This window comes from Epinephelus moara, chromosome 24 (genome assembly GCF_006386435.1).
Source record: "Epinephelus moara isolate mb chromosome 24, YSFRI_EMoa_1.0, whole genome shotgun sequence".
NCBI lineage: Eukaryota > Metazoa > Chordata > Actinopteri > Perciformes > Serranidae > Epinephelus > Epinephelus moara.
Window position 1 is genome coordinate 40,066,273 of NC_065529.1, and position 19,443 is coordinate 40,085,715.

Sequence of the window (19,443 nt, forward strand, 5' to 3'; positions counted from 1 at the left end):
GATCAAAAATGACGTTCGAATATTCCTTCTAAAAATAACTCATAGGTTTGAACCATTCAAATTATTATTATTTTTTTCGCATTATGTCCACAAGAGGGCAAACTAGGAAACATACTTGTATATGTATTAATACAAGGAAACATAACTACTTGTAGGTATTTTTATTTCAACATAAACGTCTTTGAAAACATTTACATACCTACACATTAAAACACATACAACAATTATCTATAACATTACGTTATAAACGACTGCGGACCTCTCGCTCGCCCCCCCTCTCTGACCCGTCACGCCAGGGCCACACCACCCGCGGAAGCGCTGCGAATAGCCTCGAAGCGCCGAGAAGCGAAGCCAGTTTCCTTTCGGCGCCCATGTTAACCGATTGTGTCATCCACACCGTGGCCGGCTCGCGCCCTGCAGCGACTGTTTCGGCATCTGGTCTATTTTCTGCGCGAGCCGCAAGCAAATGTATCAAGCAGTACGTTCAGTGCAGCGGCCCAGGCCAACGCCCACTGGCAAAGAGGACAGCTGCGGTGGTGTTTTTTTCTCTCCACAATCGAATATCAATTTTCACATTCGAAGGTCCATTTTTTTTTCAAATTCAAATTTAAATTCGAATTTAGAATATTCGTTGACAGCCCTAATAGGAATGCTCTCCCTCTGAAATTATCTGTGATTAGACAAAGTCTCCCATCATGGATTAGATTTCCTAAAGCCTGAAAACAGACCCAAGAGGTTAGATGCAGTAGTCTGGTGCAGTGGTTCCCAACTGGTGGATTGCGGTCCAAGAGTGGGCTGTGGGTCCATTTTGAATGGACCACAAGTGACTTGTAAACGTGTCAAGTTTGTAAGTACAGTGAATTTCCGACACAGAGCTTTTATTTTGAAGTGCTGTTTCCTGCTGTAGAGTGAGTGACTAACAGACAGCAAACTAGCTCGGCGACATCCCAAACCCAGGTATGGCGCTGGATGTATTACACTTGGTGGACCTTGAACTAATAACGAAATAGAAATCTGGACCCCGAGGCTGGACCAGTTGGGATCCACTGGTCTAGTGTTCTTTCAGACTAGTTACTACAATATCCTGAGAGATTATTATGGGATTTTTGCCCAAAGACGCCAAAATAAAACTGCCCATGCCAGCTTAATAAGGCGGATTTCAAGACCAGTCCAGTCAACTGGATCTGTGCATTACTTGACAGTACATACAGTATATCCAAATACAAAATCCAGACTGGCAGAGAAGTACAACATTTTAGAAATAATATGTGGTGTCTTTAACATTATCTTTTTCTAAATGGGTTGGGCAGATGTTTGTGAATGGCATGAATGTCTGAATATTTGCATACTAGTTTAGGACAATCAATACTTCCTGTGATGCTTCATTTGTGAACATTTGAATGTTCTCATTTTGTATCAGTCTACCTGTGTAATCCTTCCTGGGGATTTTCATAACAGCCTTTGATGCACTGTGATTGGGTGCTTGCTGCTCCTTCAAGTGTAGTAAATACCCCTCACAGGATGAGATGATTCCACAGAAGGAATCTCAACATCAACTCAACATGAAGAATAGCGTTCTCAGGTTTGTTGTTCTCACATGGCTCATCAAAGTGGCCCTCTGTGGGTGGATTACATATGTCCGCATGAAAGCTACGTGGTCAGAGGCCAGAGACTACTGCAGAAAGCATCACGATGAGCTGTCTTCAATTAGTAACCAAGAAGAGAATGAACTCTTTTTCACAATGAAGGAACAAGGCGAGTATATTAGAGGCTGGATCGGTCTCTATAAAGATGTCGATGATGTGTGGAAGTGGTCAGGAGGCGAAAATCTATCGTACTTAAACTGGTCAATAGCAAAACAGAACAGAACTGAAGACCGCAAATGTGTGATGCAACACAGAAGTGGCTGGCACAAAATGAACTGTACGGAGAAACTTCCCTTCTACTGTTATCACAGCGGTCTGGTTTTGGTGAAGGAAAACAAGACGTGGGAGGAGGCGATGGAGCTGTGTCGCAACCAGCACACTGACCTGGTCAGCCTGTCCTCTGAGTCTGCTCTGGCTGAAACCATTAAGACGAGCAGGGAAGCCCAGACAGACCACGTGTGGACCGGCCTGCGCTACCTGGCTGGCAACTGGCTGTGGGTGAATGGGGACAGTGTAGTGTACCAGGCCTGGAGCCACGGGGAGATGCCACAATGCCCCACCTGGACTCACCGCTGTGGGGCCCTGTCACTGAAGGGAAAGCACTTGGAAAGCTGGGACTGTGCAGACAAACTCAACTTTGTCTGCAGTGACAATTACAGTATGTCTTGATTTGCATGATAGACAATAGAGAGTGTTCTTGTGCTAGTATTTGCCTCTTGTTTAGAAAAAACGTGGTATAATGTAAATGTGGGATAAAAACAGGATACCAATTATATACTAATTATTTCTCTAGGGTGTTAGAAAAATGATTTGTACATTAATTAATCCTTGAACACTTTTTCACATATGTTCATGTCTGAGAAACACATAAAGAGCTGAAATTGCTGTGACGTGATTTTAATTCAGCTGTAACCCCATGTTATGCATGTTTCAATTGTGAATTATTTATTACATATAATTAAAGGGCAGGTTCATGTACGTTCTTTCTTTGCTTTTCAAATGGAAACTCAAATGTTATCAGAAAGGGGTGACGTAGGTTACAGCGCTGAAAACATGGTGCCATTAAACCTTTATCAACCAGGTGAGGACGCATTGAGATTCAATATAACACTGTATTTTGTGACACATTAATTAAACACATTAATCAATCCACAGTCAGTGTATTATCTACTGTGGATGGCGGTCGGCACGCTCCCAATGTGGAGAAGCAGACAGGAGCACAGGGGCACAGAGGCTAAGCAGGTTAGCCCACTGCTGTGGCAGCACGCTAGTTCAGTTACAAAAGTCGCATAATAACACAAACTAACCAGTAACTCTGTGTTCTGCAAAGTAAAATTACCATTTCTGTCAAAGGAATCTGGCAGCTGTGGATGGGGGCATCAGCAAAATGTATTTTAACCTCTTAAAAAGACCATGTAAATCATCATCAGTTTAAGTGCACGCTATACTAGGATTATTTCACCACTTTACTTTGTTATCACACAGCACTTTCGAAGGGGAACTGAAGCTGTTATCTATGCTTTCTTCAAATCCACCAGACTCTAATGACAGAAACAGTCATTTAACTTCACAGCAAACTGAGAGTTGTTGGTCTACTGCCGAGTCGATCATTTAGTTTCTTTGTTATGGTGTGACTTTCAGAACCAAACTGATGAAGTGTCCATAGGAGTATGTGGGTTTATAGGCTATGTTGCAATGACACTGTGCAGAAACCTGCGTCGTTGATGCTAAAACATACATACTTAGAAGAAAACCCGAACTTTCAGATTTGAATACATCAGGTCCACTTCTGGAAAGCTACAGAATGATATAAAAACCTAAAAAAAACAAGAACAAAACACCCCAAAACAATGGAGCCCCCCTTTATCCCTTTGAAACCTGGAGTGACATCACTTTTCTTGTATGCTTTCAGACACCTTTTGCAAGTATTTAAACCTTTGAGCCCTGAAACTGGTGTGATGACAAACTGGTGGGATTTCTTTCAAAAACATGGGGGAAAAGGCAAGGAGCAACTTGGTAAGAAATCTTCTAAAAAATGCAAAAAACAAACAAACAAAAAAACAACAAAAAACAAAACAAAAAAGAGATTTAGAAAATTGTTCTGAAAGGGGGTAGGGGGGACTATATAATTATTAAAATTATGTTACAGAATTATTATGATTTTTAAGCATTTTCTTGTTTTTAACTTTCATTACTAATTTTCTTGTTTTTAATTTTCTCTTTTTTTCCACCAATTTCTTGCAATTTTTTTGGGTAATTTTCTTCTTTTGTTGCTCATTGCCTTCTTCCCCTGTTTCTTAAAAAAAAAAAAAAAAATCAAGCCACTCTGTTCAGGTTTCAAAGGGTAAAATAGCTTAATTCTGGGTCGTTACCTGATGACCAGTCTTGTTATGTACATATCTTTCCAAAGACAAACTCAACTGTACCAATCTAAATATTCATGAAAGCCAAATTGTGTTTTTACTTTCAGACATAATGAGTAAATTAAAGATTGGAAACATCTGCTGACTGCTTCACTGACTGACTGATATGACACCTAATTATTTACTTTGGTATACTATACCAAACAAGTTTAACATTTCAGCATTTTGAGGTAATATCTGGATCTCCGTTAAATTAAAATATAACAGAGTTGGTGTTAAAACGGTATCTTAACAACAAAACAACACTGCTGTTGCCATTTCTCTCAGTAATGGCCAGCTCGTGTTTTGAGACAGAAAGGCAATGACCTATGGGCTCCTGATGGCCGTGAAGATTCAGTCACACAACACACAGTCACAAGGTCACCTGTCCTTGTGGGTGTGGATACTCTGGAGAGGGAGTGTGCGTGTGTGAAGAGCCTGCCCCTGTTTGTGTGTGTGCAGCTGATGAGACACAACAAATTAACCACTGCTGTCATTCTAGCTAGGGTGACCTTTTTCAACCCTTGTTGTTACACTCTGAGGGCCTATACATGCCTGCTGTAACAGTTCACTTACCAAGCCCACTGGGTTGGAGGCTGCCACTGTCTGTACAGCTGCTGTAAAGCTGAGTGGGTGCAAAGGTCAACGTGGCGTTTGCTGATAGCAGCTCGGCGGTGACTGTGAACAAGGCCGTATCACTCCATCGCTGAAGATTATTCCTACAACAACAAATATTACAGCATGTGGGATGTCAGTGCTTTGACATCAACACATCTCTCATTTATCACACAGTCAGGGCTGCAGTTTATCTCTATGCTTTACTATACTTGTGCAATTCATTTTTAATTATTCGGCATACATATCTTGCCTAAAGATATACATTGTTCTAAAAGCAATGTATAGACACATACATGAGTAATCCCTCTCAATCGTCACTTATGACCCATTAGAAGTGTGTAGCAGTGTATTTTTTTGCAGAGACTCTGCCCTCTGCTTTCCAAAATAAGCCACACAGCCTGATATATAAGCAGTGGTGGAAGAAGTAGGGTAAACGTCCATATTAAGCCCACCAAATCTGCTATTCAGTCATTTTTAATACATACAGCCCCAATTTAAGTGAGAACATCTAGGTTGAAATGAAATTGTAATCTCTCTTTTGAAGCGTAAATAATTAATTTATACCACTTTCCAATGTTTTTATTGATTAATTTGGCCATTTTTAAAGTCTGCCATGGGTTGATGGGTATCTAACGCAGTGGGTCCCGGCCCAAAAGTGGATCGCAGGTCCATTCTGAATGGAGTGACTCCCAAATGTGTCAAGATTGTAAAAAAAAAAAAACACACTTTATTTTAAATACAGTGAATTTACAGCACAGAGCTTTTATTTTGAAGTGTCGCTTCCTGCTGTAGAGTGAGTGAACAATGGACAGCTCCTTAACAGATACAGTAAACTAGCTCCACAACATGGCCAAACGCAAGTATGACACTGAATATATTAAACTTCCATAGCTTTTCCAGGTTTTCCATGACCTTGGGAACCCTGATTTCTGCCCTTTCATTATTCTACAGGCTACTTGCTGCTCATAAATGAGGTCTGTGGGATGGGACAGGATTCAGCAAGGTTTGTAAAATAAAAGAGAAAATATTGTCTGTTTTCTAACTGCTCTATTATCACTCTGTTGTTTCAATAAAACAGGAGGCTCACCTCCACAAGGCTCCACAAGTCCACGGGACAACTCTCACACAATCCGGCCCAACCAAATCATCGCTGTAGAAAAAGAAAACTGCATTAACTATTAGACAAAAAACCCAAAACAAACTTCAATACAATTTAACCCTAGACAGACAGTACACAATGGTAAGCTATCTGACCGTTGTGACCGATCACAAACTGAGAAAGATACACACTATGTACAGACTCAGTGATCACAGCCTGGCCATAGAGACAGGGCCAACACAGGCAGACATGGCTGCCTACAGAAGTCATGCTGTGTCAGCTCTGTCCACAGAGACAGGTGAGGCAGGTGAGACAGATGAGACAGGTGGGACAGGTGAGACAGGTGGGGCAGGTGAGGCAGGTCAGACAGTGCAACATTTCCTGCTACAGTGCAGCAAACATGAAGACATCAGAACAAAGTTCTTTACAAAAATTAAATATTAACTTCAAGATTTCGATTCACTCTGTCCAGATTAAAATGCAACATCTACTTGGAGGAAACAGTGTCAGCGCCACAGATGCAGCAAGATATGTCAGCGCATGTCACAGCCTGAGAGAGAACCAACACAGCTACATATAGTTCATTTAATCACGGATCACACTCTGCCTTTTTATTTACTCCTTCACTTTTCCTTCTCCTTAAAAATGTATGTCTATGATTTTGTAATAATACATTGTGTTAACTGTTTCTGATTTTTAACTGTCTTAGATAATGTAATGTAATGATGTAATTAGAATAAGAAATGTCATGCAAATAAAGCTTAGTGAGTTGAATAATAACATTCTACCTACCTACCTACCTACCTACCTACCTACCTATCTATCTATCTATCTATCTATCTATCTATCTAATTTAGTTCAAATAGCTTAATTAATTTGCCAAAGCATTTAATAAAAATAAGACAAAATAAAATAAAGAAATAAAAATCAAAAGTAATCATATTTTATGTTACATTACATACATTCATACATTATATATACATGTTTAATATACAGGTGTCGCGTACAGGTATTAGCCCTAACTAACTATCTATCTATCTATCTATCTATCTATCTATCTATCTATCCGTCCGTCCGTCCGTTTCAATTCAATTCAATTCAATTCAAATAGCTATATTGGCATGAAAGCATTTCATAAAAAAAATAAAAATAAAAATAAAATACAAACTAACTAAGTGAATAATTAATATATAAATAAATAAATAAATAAACAAATACAAGGAAAAATATTTATATATACATATTGAATATACAGGAGTTGTGTACAGGCTCTATATTATACTGCTGCAGTCCATTTTTGATGACTATGCAATATAAAATACACAGTACACTGCTATGAATACATATTAGTTATATTCTGTCTCTCTATCTAATTAAATTCAAATAGCTTTATTGGCATGAACAAAGAAATGTTATTGCCAAAGAATTTCATAAAAAAAATAAATAAATAAATAAACATATGTTGCATATGTTACCATCCATTGCAGCACACATGTGCACTGGTGCAAGAGACAAATTAAGCTACTTTGACCTTATGGAAAAACAACCTGTTGAGAATGTGATGTAGGAAAAGCAAAGCTTGCTCTGTATGTCCTAATTGAGTTTCCATCAAAGCACAACCACATGTAAACACCTCCACCTGCTGGCAGCCCTGTGTCATTTCACCTATTCCAGCAGGTTACTGTTAAACATCTCCCTGAGCAGTGCCAGTAATGGTATGCTGAATTAAACCCTAAAATTGAGCTCACGTGTTGTTTTCGACACGGAAGGTCGAGTTTACGGTAGGCTTGATGTGTTTCCGTGGGTTTAAGCCAGAACATTGTTGCTAGGCGACCACTTACACAGAAGTTTGCTTGTTTTCTTGTTAAAAACTGATGTGTTTTTTTACATGTCAACCAAAGTTACGATTATAGAAGTGTTTTAAAACATGTGAGGCCCACACTCCACGAGCCACCACAGTGTGAACATACGGGTACTTACTTGGAAAGTGGTTGAGAGTGCAGGAAGGAGGACAAACGGATGTAAAAAGTGAGGTCATTCGTTTTATTAAAGGGCTCTGGAGCGATATCCCGCCAAAACATGAGTGACGTAACGTGCCTGTTACCGTAAGGCCCAGTAAAGTGGAGCCGTGAGTCACATCAGTTACCGTAAATTACACTGAAGTGAGGCAGTGACTTACGCAATGTTGAGTGAAACAACTCCATTTATGGCTTTTGATGCCTATAGGCTACGAAGAATGAAACTTGGGCATGGAGTCAAGGAATTAGAGAAACAAAAATAGCAGCATGTAGCCTCAGCACATTCTCTGTGCTTTGTCTTTGATGTATGTTTGTTCTCTGAAGTGCATGTTTGACTTGTTTCTACAGTCAGAAAATTAGTTCACAAAATGTCGCCTCCTCCATCCTCCTGTGGCCCTTCAAAGCAGCTGGTCCTGCCCATAGGACAAACTGTAGCTTATTATAAGACTGTAAATTCAGCATTGTGTAGGCTTGGCTATAACATGTACTGAAGGTATGATCTCACACATTACTTCATTTATTTATATGGCAGGGTTTAAGGTTTTATTTAGGTTGCATTATTTGCACAATAATAAAATTTATGATATACAGAAGAAGTCATTTCGGTGCTGGAGAGGAAGGATGCCCTGCTTATTCACAGTACTCCACTATTCAAATAACAGAAAAAAAGTTACATTACTCAACAAAATAACACAAAATAAGCAACAAACAAGGAACACATAACACAAAAAATACATAAAAAAATAACAGTAATGAAGAAAACAAAGGGGGAAAAACACAAAAGGAAAAAAACGTATAATAAGAAAATAGAAATAACCAGTAGAAAAAAACACGCCAAAACATTCAAAATGAAATGAGAATTTTAAAATTGTGACCTTAAAGCTGACAAGGAAGATAACAAAAACATATTAATTAATTCCATAACTGTGGACCTCTTTATATATATTTTTAAATACTTTTCATTGTCATCATATCATTTCATGTTTCTTACTCATTAGGATTACTCATTTTATTATGATGATTTTACACCTAATATTTACAATTATGATTTTTGTGTTGTCATTTTATTACATTTTATTGTATATTACAGAATTGTTTGATTTTATGATCTATGAATACTAGGGCTGCAACGACTAGTCGACTAATCGATGACTAATTGACTAAATAATCAGTGACTATTTTAGTAGTCGACTAATCGGTTTGAGTCATTTTTCATAGAAAAATACTATAAAAGTAACCAAAATACTCTTATTGCAGCTTCTTATATTCAAATATTGGCAGCTTTAAACACTCTCCCGTGACGGTGAACTAAAACCCTTTGGCGTGAGTCAAGATGACATAATTTTGGGGTTTGGGAGAGACAGACCGATATTTTTTGATAAAATGATTAGTCGACTAATCGAAGAAATAATCGACAGATTAGTCGACAATGAAAATAATCGTTAGTTGCAGCCCTAATGGATACATTGCTACTTGTTTTTTTAACTGTGTCATGTAAGGTGTCCTCGAGTGCTTATTAGGAAGCTCATATATTAATGACATTTCTTTCTTTATGTTAAGAGAGAAACTATGTGAAAAGGTGTGTAACCCAGTGATACATCAGAATAACAAACTATGACATACAATTAAAAACAGAAATAGATAACAACAGTTACGGTACAGGTTTGAATTTGAAAGTATGTTATCGTTATTTTGGTGTCATACAAAAATGTCTTTGATTCTATTTCGTATTCACAGTTCTGCCTGCTATATCTCATGGTCCATAATCAGTGTTTCTTCTTTCAGTGTTTCAACCTCCTTGTACAGCAACACAAAGCTAAGAATTTAAAAAAGAAAGGAAAAACATCTGTATTTGATTTAAACAAATGTGTTTTGTTGTACAGTGTTGTGGTAAATGGAATTCTTTTATTTGGTCAGGTTAAAAGCAAGTGATACTTTAAAAATGTGCTCACATGCTGTTTGTTGTTGTGTTATTGTATTGCTCTGCTCTTCCTTGTTGCTTTGCATGACTTCTGTTCTACCTTGACACTCTCTGTTTGCTCTTGTTAAAGCTGTCTTTATGCTGTCTCTAATTTTTATCCTTTGGCAAGTCAAAGGACTGCAGTTGAAAAGTAGCCAGCTGGCTAACATTTTGGCACATTTACAGAAATGTTGACTATCATGCGTTGCCCTCATAAACAAATAGCCCCTTCTGTAGCCAGTTAAAAGCACAAATATTAGCAATAAAAGCATGAAAAATACAATCAGTTACATCCTGTTGAGAACATGGTGATGCCAAAGGGCATTCAGAGAGCACAAAGCCACTACACACTCACTCTTCCAAGCCATTTGTGAGTGTTGCACTGCCATCTGTTGCAACAAAAACGACACTACAGTTTAGGCCATGTTTTTGTCTCGTCACCTCACAAAGTGCTGCTGGATCTTTGGGTTACAAAACATGTTTTACAGAGAAAAGTAAACCTGCAGACATAATGACTATGCTAGATGAATTGGGCCTTACAGGTTCCCATTGTGGGATACTTTGGGCATATCACGACACCTAAAAATGTAATGTAAAATGTAAAATCAGTCAGTCTGCCTCTTTATTATGTTCTGCCTCTTGTTGATGCTTCCTTATTATATTGCTGTGTTTTTATACAGTTAACTTACCCTACATATTAATATATTCTGTTTGCACTATCCCTTCCCTTTGCTGCTGTAATGTTGCAAATTTCCCCGCTGTGGGACGAATAAAGGGTTATCTTATCTTATCTTAAATCACCTGAGGCTGAAGCAGGAGGGCAGAATAACCTGCAACAAACGGCTTGTACATGTGGAGGATAGTACTGTGGCTCCCAACCCTTTGGCCTTTGACTAATTTCAGATGAGGCAGTTGGTGGTGGTGGTTTGTTTCTTTCTTTTATCTAGTAACTACATATATATATATATAGGAGCATGAGAGGGTGATTTTATTTAGATAGATAGATATTATATTATTATTATTATTATATATTTTTGTATTATGCTTCTTTTTTTATCTATTATACGTAAATATATATATATGTATAAAATACAACCATTCCTTGGATTTGATTTATTAGAAGGGTTTGTCATGGTCTGTTGAGGTGATAGTAGCCACAAGAAATTCATTTTCTATACCAGATTTTTTAAATTCTTATTTATCCATACAGTCCCTCTGCTCTATGGGGACATGTGAGTCTGTGGCTTCTGCTCTCTAAATCCCTATAATATGTTATAGCTTATATAATAACTCTTATGCATCCTGTCTACTCACTTGTGTACACAGTGTACCCTTTCACTGACCTAATAAACAGTCCTATTTAATTTTCCATACTGCCATTGAAAAAAAAGGAATAAAACGCTCTGGGCAGGACATCTGGTAGCTGCGTCAAAAGGAGGTCGTTTACGGTAAAAACGTCGCCCATTACCATGTGATTTCACCGATGTTTGTAAACATGCGTCAGCCACATGTGATTCTGGCGATGAGGAAAGACTCTCCAGCCGCCTGGCCAACCAGCGGCCGGGGGAGTGTCAGGGGCGGGGTTCCCGTGTTGCGCTATGGAAAATCATTAGGGGGATACACAGTGATAAACGTGCGCTCCCAGATTGATAATAACGACAAAAAGGCTGAAACGGGAACTTGATGTACGGACCATTCACTGAGGACCGGATCTGAGTCACGCCGGTCGGGAAAACATCTGAGACCGCCTCAGCACCGGAGAGAAACATGCCTGGGATAAACACGTAAGTTATTTATGTTATTATAGGGCGAGAGCAACAAAATGCTGCGTATGTGGCGTGGAGAATACCACTATGTAATCCATAACCTCTCGAGTACTGGGTGAATAGGTGATGATTAAAGCCCGGAGGCGCCGTCGTAAAAGTGCCCAGAATAATGAAAGAAAGAAAATGAAAGCGGTGTGTTTACAGGCAGACGGGGCGCGGGGTTTTGTTGGTGGAAAGAGGTTAGAAACACTTTTTAAATCACGAGTGTTTCATCATCGACATGACAACAGGTAAATTAAACTGCGTCAGCGAGAAGGAGCGACAAGCCACATGAAATCCAGTGGGAATTTCCGCTGCGATGGTGGAAGCACGCTGCGACGGCATGACAGCAGAGTTGTGCTCGCTGTTGAAACTTGAGTTGTGCGTGATTTCTTTTCTTTAAATGATAAAGGGAAGGGGTAAACACCGCGTGGATTCGGCGGGGATGGCGTGTGAAGGAAGGAAGAGCTCGGAATAGGATGCTGCGCAAGAGATGGATAGTGCGTAATCCTGTTGTGGGAGCGAGGACGATGTTACGCAGTTCATATTGGCACGATCATTTAACACCTCATGGCCCTCGTGGGCTCTCTGGTGTGACCATTGGAGGAACTGGCACTTTATTTTTCCTTGAATAACGCACGACAGATACTTTCCAAACATGGTCGCACATTGACGCACGGACGGATCGTTCTATTGTTTGCGTAATTTAGGAGGAAATAAAAAATAAACCTCGCGCTTCCAATGAGGAACACAATGGTGACGCAGCTTGTTTTATATTTCAGATGTCAGACAACGTTTGCTGCGTCACAGATATCCCAGGAGGTCCGTCATAGTAAACTCTGGCTTTTCAGTACGCACTTGATATGATGAAAACAAGCTCTATTTCCCAAACATAGGGGGTGCTGTTGAGCACAATCCAAGGGCTGTATCATCTGCTGTGAAGGGATGTTGACATACAGGTATTCCTCAACTCCAACCTGAATACCAGCTGTTTTACTTTTCTATCTCTGGGGCCTGTTTACCTCATATTTTCCTGATTACACAGCCATATATAATGTGGTTATGTAACTGAAAAACTCACATAGCCTTTCTTGTTTTGTAAAAGCTGCTGTGAGAGAACCATTTAGCAGATTTGTCTCCCTTTACCAGACCCTGTAATGCACACCTGCCACAGCACAATAGGACGCCGCCACGCCTGATGTGATGACACTGTTGCTGTTGACACCAAGGTCGCTGGCCTCTTGTACCTTCCTAATGATCCTAGCGAAGGAAGGCCTCCTGCTGCTTAACCTGCCAGAGGGACGGGAGATAAAGTGCGTCCTCGCCTCTCCCAGCTTCTGAGGTGAAAATGAGACACACAGGAGGAGCGAGCTCCTTCCTGCCAAGTGGATTTGTTCGGTCAATGGGTGAATCAGCAGCAGACCTCATGAGTTGCTAAACCACTGGCAAGGAAATGGAAAGAGAGAGCGACAGAGAGAGAGGAGAGAAGGGGAGGGGAGGGAGAGGGGAGCTTTAGAACTTTAATTATGTGTACTGAATAGAAACTTGACTCCCGAGGGAATGTCACTATGGTAGTTTTGAAACAAACAGGTAAAGGTCATGGGAGGAAGTACGGGCCGATCACTGAGAGAGCATAACTTCCCTATTTGCATCATTCTGTAAAATTTGAAACGCAAACATCGACCTCGTATCAGATGTTTCTCAGGATATTTTTGTGACGGACTGAATATCGTGTCCTGTGCGGTCGTGATGTTTACCATGCCTTCTGAGGCTGACCGGCAGAACAAGTGACCCACTTTCACAGACAAGAAAACGTGACCTCAATAGTTATTTTGCCATTCTTTCAGGGAGGGGCGCTGCCTCTCAAGTCAAACAAACACAAGAGCCCAGCACAAGTGGGCTAAATGCGATGTGTTCAACCTAGTTTTATTCAGAGTTCCTGGAGACATTTCACAATGACGCTGTTATTGAGTACTAAAAAAAAACATCCCTGCTTTTTCAGCTCAGGCAAATGCAATTCAGCAGATGCCGGCGGGGCCAAAACTAGACGCAGCAAACAGCCACTTTTAAACCCCGAGGGGTGGCGGTATGAATCTACTGATAGATGTGTTTACAGCAGGGGGCCAGCGTCACCTGTAGCCCACATAAAACTTCAGAGAAAACGCTGAGCGACCCACAGCCTTTTAAAATAAATCCCTCCCACACACAGATTATGGAATAGGCGGTGGCACGGAGCCAAGAGATGACAGTGCTAAAATTAAACCCGGAGCACTGCCGGCCTCGCTAGATGATGATGCATTAATAGACAAGTGTGAGGCAGCATTCATTTGCAGGTATCATTAGCAGCTAACGTGCTGCAAAATGAGGGGAAAAAACTGCTGTGCTGAAACCCAGGAGGCACCTCTCCTTACTGCTATTATTAATAGCCCTTATTTTTCTCCGTGCAGACGTACGGAGCGAGCTCTGTAAATATTTCTTTAAGATATACAGTGCATTGGACGGGTGAAATAGTGAGATAGCTGTAGTGTTTTTGTCCAGAACGACTGCTAATCAATAAGAAACACCGGCCAGGTTTTTCTCTGTCTTCCAGGAAACCCGATCCGCTTCGACCAGACAACCTGCAGGCGCATTTTGAATCTTTATGTTCGCTTTTATCTCGAGTTATTTAACCCATAAAGCCACTCTTGTTATCAGCCAGACATCTGATATTTCCCAACAGGCTGAGTGGGAGCCAGAAGAGGGTGACAAAGTGTAAATCAACTCTTCCATCTGCGGCCTTCCCGTCTATTTCCACCCATCGTGCAGCGGATAGAACAAACAACGTGTCAGGCTCATCTGAACGTGTTAGGGCTCTCGAGCCTCCACACATTTCGCAATTTGTTGCTCCGAAGAGGAGATGATGCAATGGAGGAGATTTTTCGAGCTATTACACGATCCAAACACAATTGGTACATTTAGGACATTGTTTGTGCTGGCAGGAAGTGAAGTCTCTAACATCTTTGAGCTCTGATTGGTCCTGTCAAGTATCAATAACGACTTTAAAAACATTCCTTAAATCAAAGTAGCATAGAAAGACAATATTCAGAGAATCTTAAGCTGAGACATGCTGCATTTTTCCCTGATTGCGCAAATGTAGAGAGGTGGTTTAAAACATATTACCCCGATGAGTTTGCCCCTCTCACTCCTGATAAATTAGGACCTCTAATCTGTAAGAGGATTAACCACCTACCCTGTTTACACATGCACACAACCACACCCCCCACTGTTACGCACACGGCCATTCAGTGTTCACTTTACGTCACCTACTCCAGCATGACCCAACCCAGCTGCTCTGCCTGTGACACAGTTTGGCCTCGAACAGTCTGCCCTGCCTAAAACACAGGGCTTGTCTCACTTCTGTAAACCAAACGGATGCTTTATTTTATATCATCTTAAATCAGAAAGCAGGAACAGATGCAATAAAAAAGTTGACGAATCAGTTATGCTAAAGATGGACAGTGCACGCAGTTTGATACAGTGGCTCTCGATGAAACCAACAGCTGCTTAATTCATTTATGTTTTGGTTTTAAAAAGGGGCCGATGCGCCTTTAACAAGCAGTAGATGTCAGGTGACTCGGCAGGATGAAAAAATAAAAAAGCTTCGATGCAGAAAGCAGCCTCTGCTCACACAATAGTCGGCAAAAAGAGCTTGTAGTAAAAAGAGCAAGGGAGAGGTAGATAGAGAGTTCACAAATAGCTGCGTTACATGGGAGGGGTCAGAATAGCAAAAACAAGGAGAGGACGGATGAAAGCGGTGTTGCGGCCTTCGCACTACACTGTCTGCCTGAGTTATTCTGGAAGCTGACACTGTATTCTTGTAATCACTGGGAGCGCTTGTCGAAATCGAGGATATTTTAATCTTTTGTCTGGGTCAAAGTACACGGCCGTAACACAATGATGGCCATTATGCACTGATTCGATTATCAATATCGGAAATATAACTCATCAGCACAACTGCTGTTTTTTTTAAGAAGCCAAAACACTAAAGTAGCAGTGGAGAGGATTAGGGAGTGACAGACAGGGAAACTGTCCCCGAAAGACACATGAAGGTTTTGGATTAGTTGCTACGTCACCTTTTCCCATCAACAGGACAACAGCGTCTGAGACACTGACAAGGCAGATAACGCCGGTCTTTTAATGCCAGACCTACAAATAGAACCCAGTGAGTTTTCCACGATAATTGTCTCGGTATTGTGCTGTCATTTCAAAAGAAAAAGGGAACAGTAGCACTGACAGGAGACGTCTCAAATGAGCTCTCTATCGATACACTGCACCGCATGCCTTTTAGCAACGGCCAACGGGGGTTTGTACTAATGAATGCGTACCTATTTCAGAGGCCTGGTTTTTGCCATCTTGCACCACAGTCTACCCCACTTGGACCAGGAGCCGGACTGGATGCCTGAGGCCGACCCAGGAGAGGACACAGTATCCTATTGTGCAGTACAAAGAAGTCTGCAGGGAGCTGCGGAGATCTATTTTTCCACAGTATGATTCATAGAGTTTTTGTTGGGGTTCATCTCTGGTGCCAGCCGGCTGCCGTGCCCTTTCTTACACTCAGATCTTCGTCATCTGATGCACTTATAATGCTAGGAATTGAGCTGCAGTGTCACTCTTAGAGGAACTGGCCATGACTCAGTGGTTCTTCCCTGTGGTCACGGTGCCAGCAAAGCATCTGCATCTTACTGAGTTTCTGGTTGCACTTCGCTCTCTGCGGAGAGAGCCAAAATACAGCTTAAATATTTGGAAATATCTCAAATTGATCAACCCATAGACCAAACTATGCTGCATTCATAGTCAGTAAAATGTTTGTGCAAATATTTCACCTCAGCATGTGCGACCAAACAGGTGGGTATTCTGTTTCCATTTAAATAACCCAAAGTCGAGATGATAGTGATAAAACCTTCTTTTTTCCATCTCAACAGCAGGGCAGCATTTCAAATAAACTGCAGAGGTTTACATGGGCAAAAAGAAGATTGCAGTGCATGTCTAAGAAATCAGACATCCCTATCAAATAACCACGAGAAGAACAAATCTGTGCCCTAAGGAGCTGGAATTTTATTACCTCCGTAAATGCAGCCAGAGCAAAAACAAATCGGTTATTTAACTAACTGCCTGCGTAGCAATGTTTTCCGTCTTGGTCCATTTGTCCAGAGTGTGCTATTACCATCCCGTGTCCATGTCTGTTTATCTTTATTGAAATAATATTCTTGCAGATGGCCAATCTATAAAGAAAGTATCCTCTAAAACACGTCCATCCTTACAAGCAAAGCAGTGAGTATATTAAAGAGTTCGGAAAGGAGCATCTGTCTAATGGAGAATTAAATTAGTATGAATTTAATGCTATTCCCTCACACATGGATGTACCACTGTGTGCCCAGTAATAAGATGAGCCACTTTAATTAATGGTATTACAGTAATTTAGGTGGCAAAATGTGTTCAACATGTTGACTGATTTCATTGTCTTAATCTGATAGCGAAAGCGAGCGTGGCAGAGATCCATGTCTGACTGTGCGTCTTAGCTCACATAATGCAAATCAGTTATTAAAAATGTGTTTAGAAGTGATGACAGTAATGTTTTTTTGTTCTAATTACAGAAGGGGGACTTGGCATCCGAATGTGGGTTTTATTAAAGGCATCCTCCCCAGGGAACTGGTTTCAGATGGTGTCTTAGAGTATAAAATCCCATCTAGCACCATTTGAAATCGGTGTTCTTGAGCGGGAACAGACTTCAGGCATGACGACAGTGACATTTCAATTCGGAGGCAGTTTTTGCATCCAATTTTTTACCATCTATTCCAGATTTCAGTCGAGTTAATCAGTTAATACATGTGCCTATTGGTTTTCTGGATCAGATCTCGATACGGCTCACGCTCCAGTGACGAAGAGAAAAGACAGCCTTGGATAATTGCAGTCTTCTTACCAGCTGCATGGCCACCCTCTTAACCAAGGCTGACCGTTTTCGTCTGGTGTTCAGAGTTTCCATCATGTCTAGCACCATTTGAAATCGGTTACAATGTGGAGGGACTATCAACAAAGCTCTTGCTCCCGCAGCTGCATAAAGAGTTCCCCAAAAGGTCCACAAGATGGCAGCATTGCACTGCCATCCATGCTATTATTCAACAGTATCAAGTCTTTTTTGTGGTCTTCAGAATCACTGAAGCAGTGAAGGTTTTTCTGGATGACCCTGCTCAGGTTCGTGACCTGTTCCTTTGAGTTCTTTTTTGTTGGTCTGTTTGCTCTTTTTCAGAGTCCAGTTTCTTCTGTAAATCATGTTGCCGTCACTCAGCCGTGCTGTGTTCAAGTTCCAGCCACGGATATCTTATCCTGTTCGTTTTCTCCAGGGACAGATGATAAACAGAGATTATCAGGTTAAATGCTTCAGTAGTTCGAAAGGTTGTGTGTCTGCCCACTGCAGAGCTGTTAAATTATGTGAGTTTTTTCTTATATTTAAATATAAAAATAGTCCACATTTTTCTGTAAAATGAACATACTGTTATTTCCATTAATAAAGCAAAACTGGTTCAATTAAAAGTTGCATTGTTTTTTTGCAAAGTCTCATTATAGGAAGCAGTTCAGACCTGACCCTGATTCTGTAATTATATTATTTTAATAAAACTGTGAAAAAATTAGCTCCTTGTTTTTAATATAGCCAAATTAATGTCCAAGTTCAGTGTGTTTTTGGATTCTTTAATTGTCACTACCATGTCACCTATTAACAGGAAAGACAGAAGTTTGACATCAGCGCTTTAAGGTTGTCATTAAACCATTTTTAATTATAATCTGTCACTTGTCTGACCCCAGAACACAGAGGCAATTATTTTTGAGATTTTTTTTTTCCAGTTTAATTCAATTTAATTATAGCATGAAATCTTTTAACACATGCCTGCCACTGTTAGAACAGCAGGTTGGCAGAAAAAGCAATTATGAAGCTACTCTTAGTGGCCAGTTTATTAGGTACACCAGGTAAAACTAATACAGTGGTCTTGCAATAAATATACCTTTATGAAGGTTGTGTTTAAACTGTTTTAGAGAGGTGTCGATTCATCTGTAAGGCCGTTTCGGAGGCCACACACAATTGTATTGTGTTATGCTGACAGGTGTTTCTATTATTAGTCCACCCAAATGATATCAGTGAGGGCAGGCCAAATAGCAGATAGTGCCCCATTATGTAACTGAATGTAAACACGTGTAAATGACAAACACAGTCAGCCAAACCCTATTTCAGTTATTACTTTGAACTTTTTGCAGCTCTACTGTGATGAATTACATACCTGCTGTCAGTTTTAGCATCATTTATCAGTACCGTCCCACCGGCTTTACAGCTTCTCATTCCTCTGATATTTCTTTTTCTAGACAGTAACAGTGCCCTGACTGTTAACTGCTAAGTAGTCGTCCACCGCAGCTCTCTAATGACTCCCCTGTACCTACTGACCTTCTCAAACAGAGCGATAAGTGTCGTGGAGCTAAGTCAAAGCTAAATTGAAAAGTCTTAAAATACAGAATGGCTATCATGACCTTATTTTTATCTCTGGAGTTCGTAAGAAGCCAACCTGGCGAATGAGTAAGGGAGATATTCTTAGCAGATGGTGTTGCTATATCAACAATAAACAAGAACATGTCCACTTGTAAACTTGCTCAATGTCTTTTCACTCTGAAAGCAAATGTGAGTCATAAGGAGTGTCGAAATTAAACATGACATCATCAGCAGCATCACCAGTACTTGATTCCACCCTGCTCTGCCTCAGCTTGCCCAGTCTGCCTCACTGTGATGTGGTTAACTGTGAGTGGTGTCCTTGGTTGCGTAAAGTTACATTCATAATTTTCCCTTGACCTCAGCAGATGTGGGAGGAGGACTG

At 40.5% G+C, this 19,443-nt stretch overlaps 1 protein-coding gene and 2 long non-coding RNA genes across 3 annotated transcripts in view; 2 read left to right on the plus strand and 1 right to left on the minus strand.

Moving 5' to 3' along the window:
* Positions 1 to 7,844, minus strand: part of LOC126386368 (uncharacterized) — a 128,732-nt gene extending 120,888 nt beyond the window's left edge. The window contains exons 1-3 of the long non-coding RNA XR_007569491.1: positions 7,746 to 7,844; positions 5,754 to 5,816; positions 4,625 to 4,767 (exon numbers count right to left, since the gene is read on the minus strand). This is a non-coding gene — a long non-coding RNA (uncharacterized LOC126386368). The remainder of the gene's footprint in view (positions 1 to 4,624; positions 4,768 to 5,753; positions 5,817 to 7,745) is intronic.
* Positions 1,543 to 2,742, plus strand: nitr3r.1l (novel immune-type receptor 3, related 1-like). The gene has a single exon (XM_050038663.1). It carries the CDS (start codon positions 1,563 to 1,565, stop codon positions 2,313 to 2,315), a length of 753 nt encoding a protein of 250 aa, XP_049894620.1. The 5' UTR covers positions 1,543 to 1,562; the 3' UTR covers positions 2,316 to 2,742.
* Positions 7,845 to 11,041: 3,197 nt separating the features above from the next.
* Positions 11,042 to 18,216, plus strand: LOC126386367 (uncharacterized). Its single transcript, XR_007569490.1, has 2 exons — positions 11,042 to 11,527; positions 12,698 to 18,216. It is a non-coding gene; the product is annotated as an uncharacterized LOC126386367 (long non-coding RNA).
* Positions 18,217 to 19,443: the final 1,227 nt, after the last annotated feature.

Excerpts from the sequence above, each read along its gene's own strand:
- nitr3r.1l (XM_050038663.1), top strand. The coding sequence starts at position 1,563 with ATGAAGAATAGCGTTCTCAGGTTTGTTGTTCTCACATGGCTCATCAAA.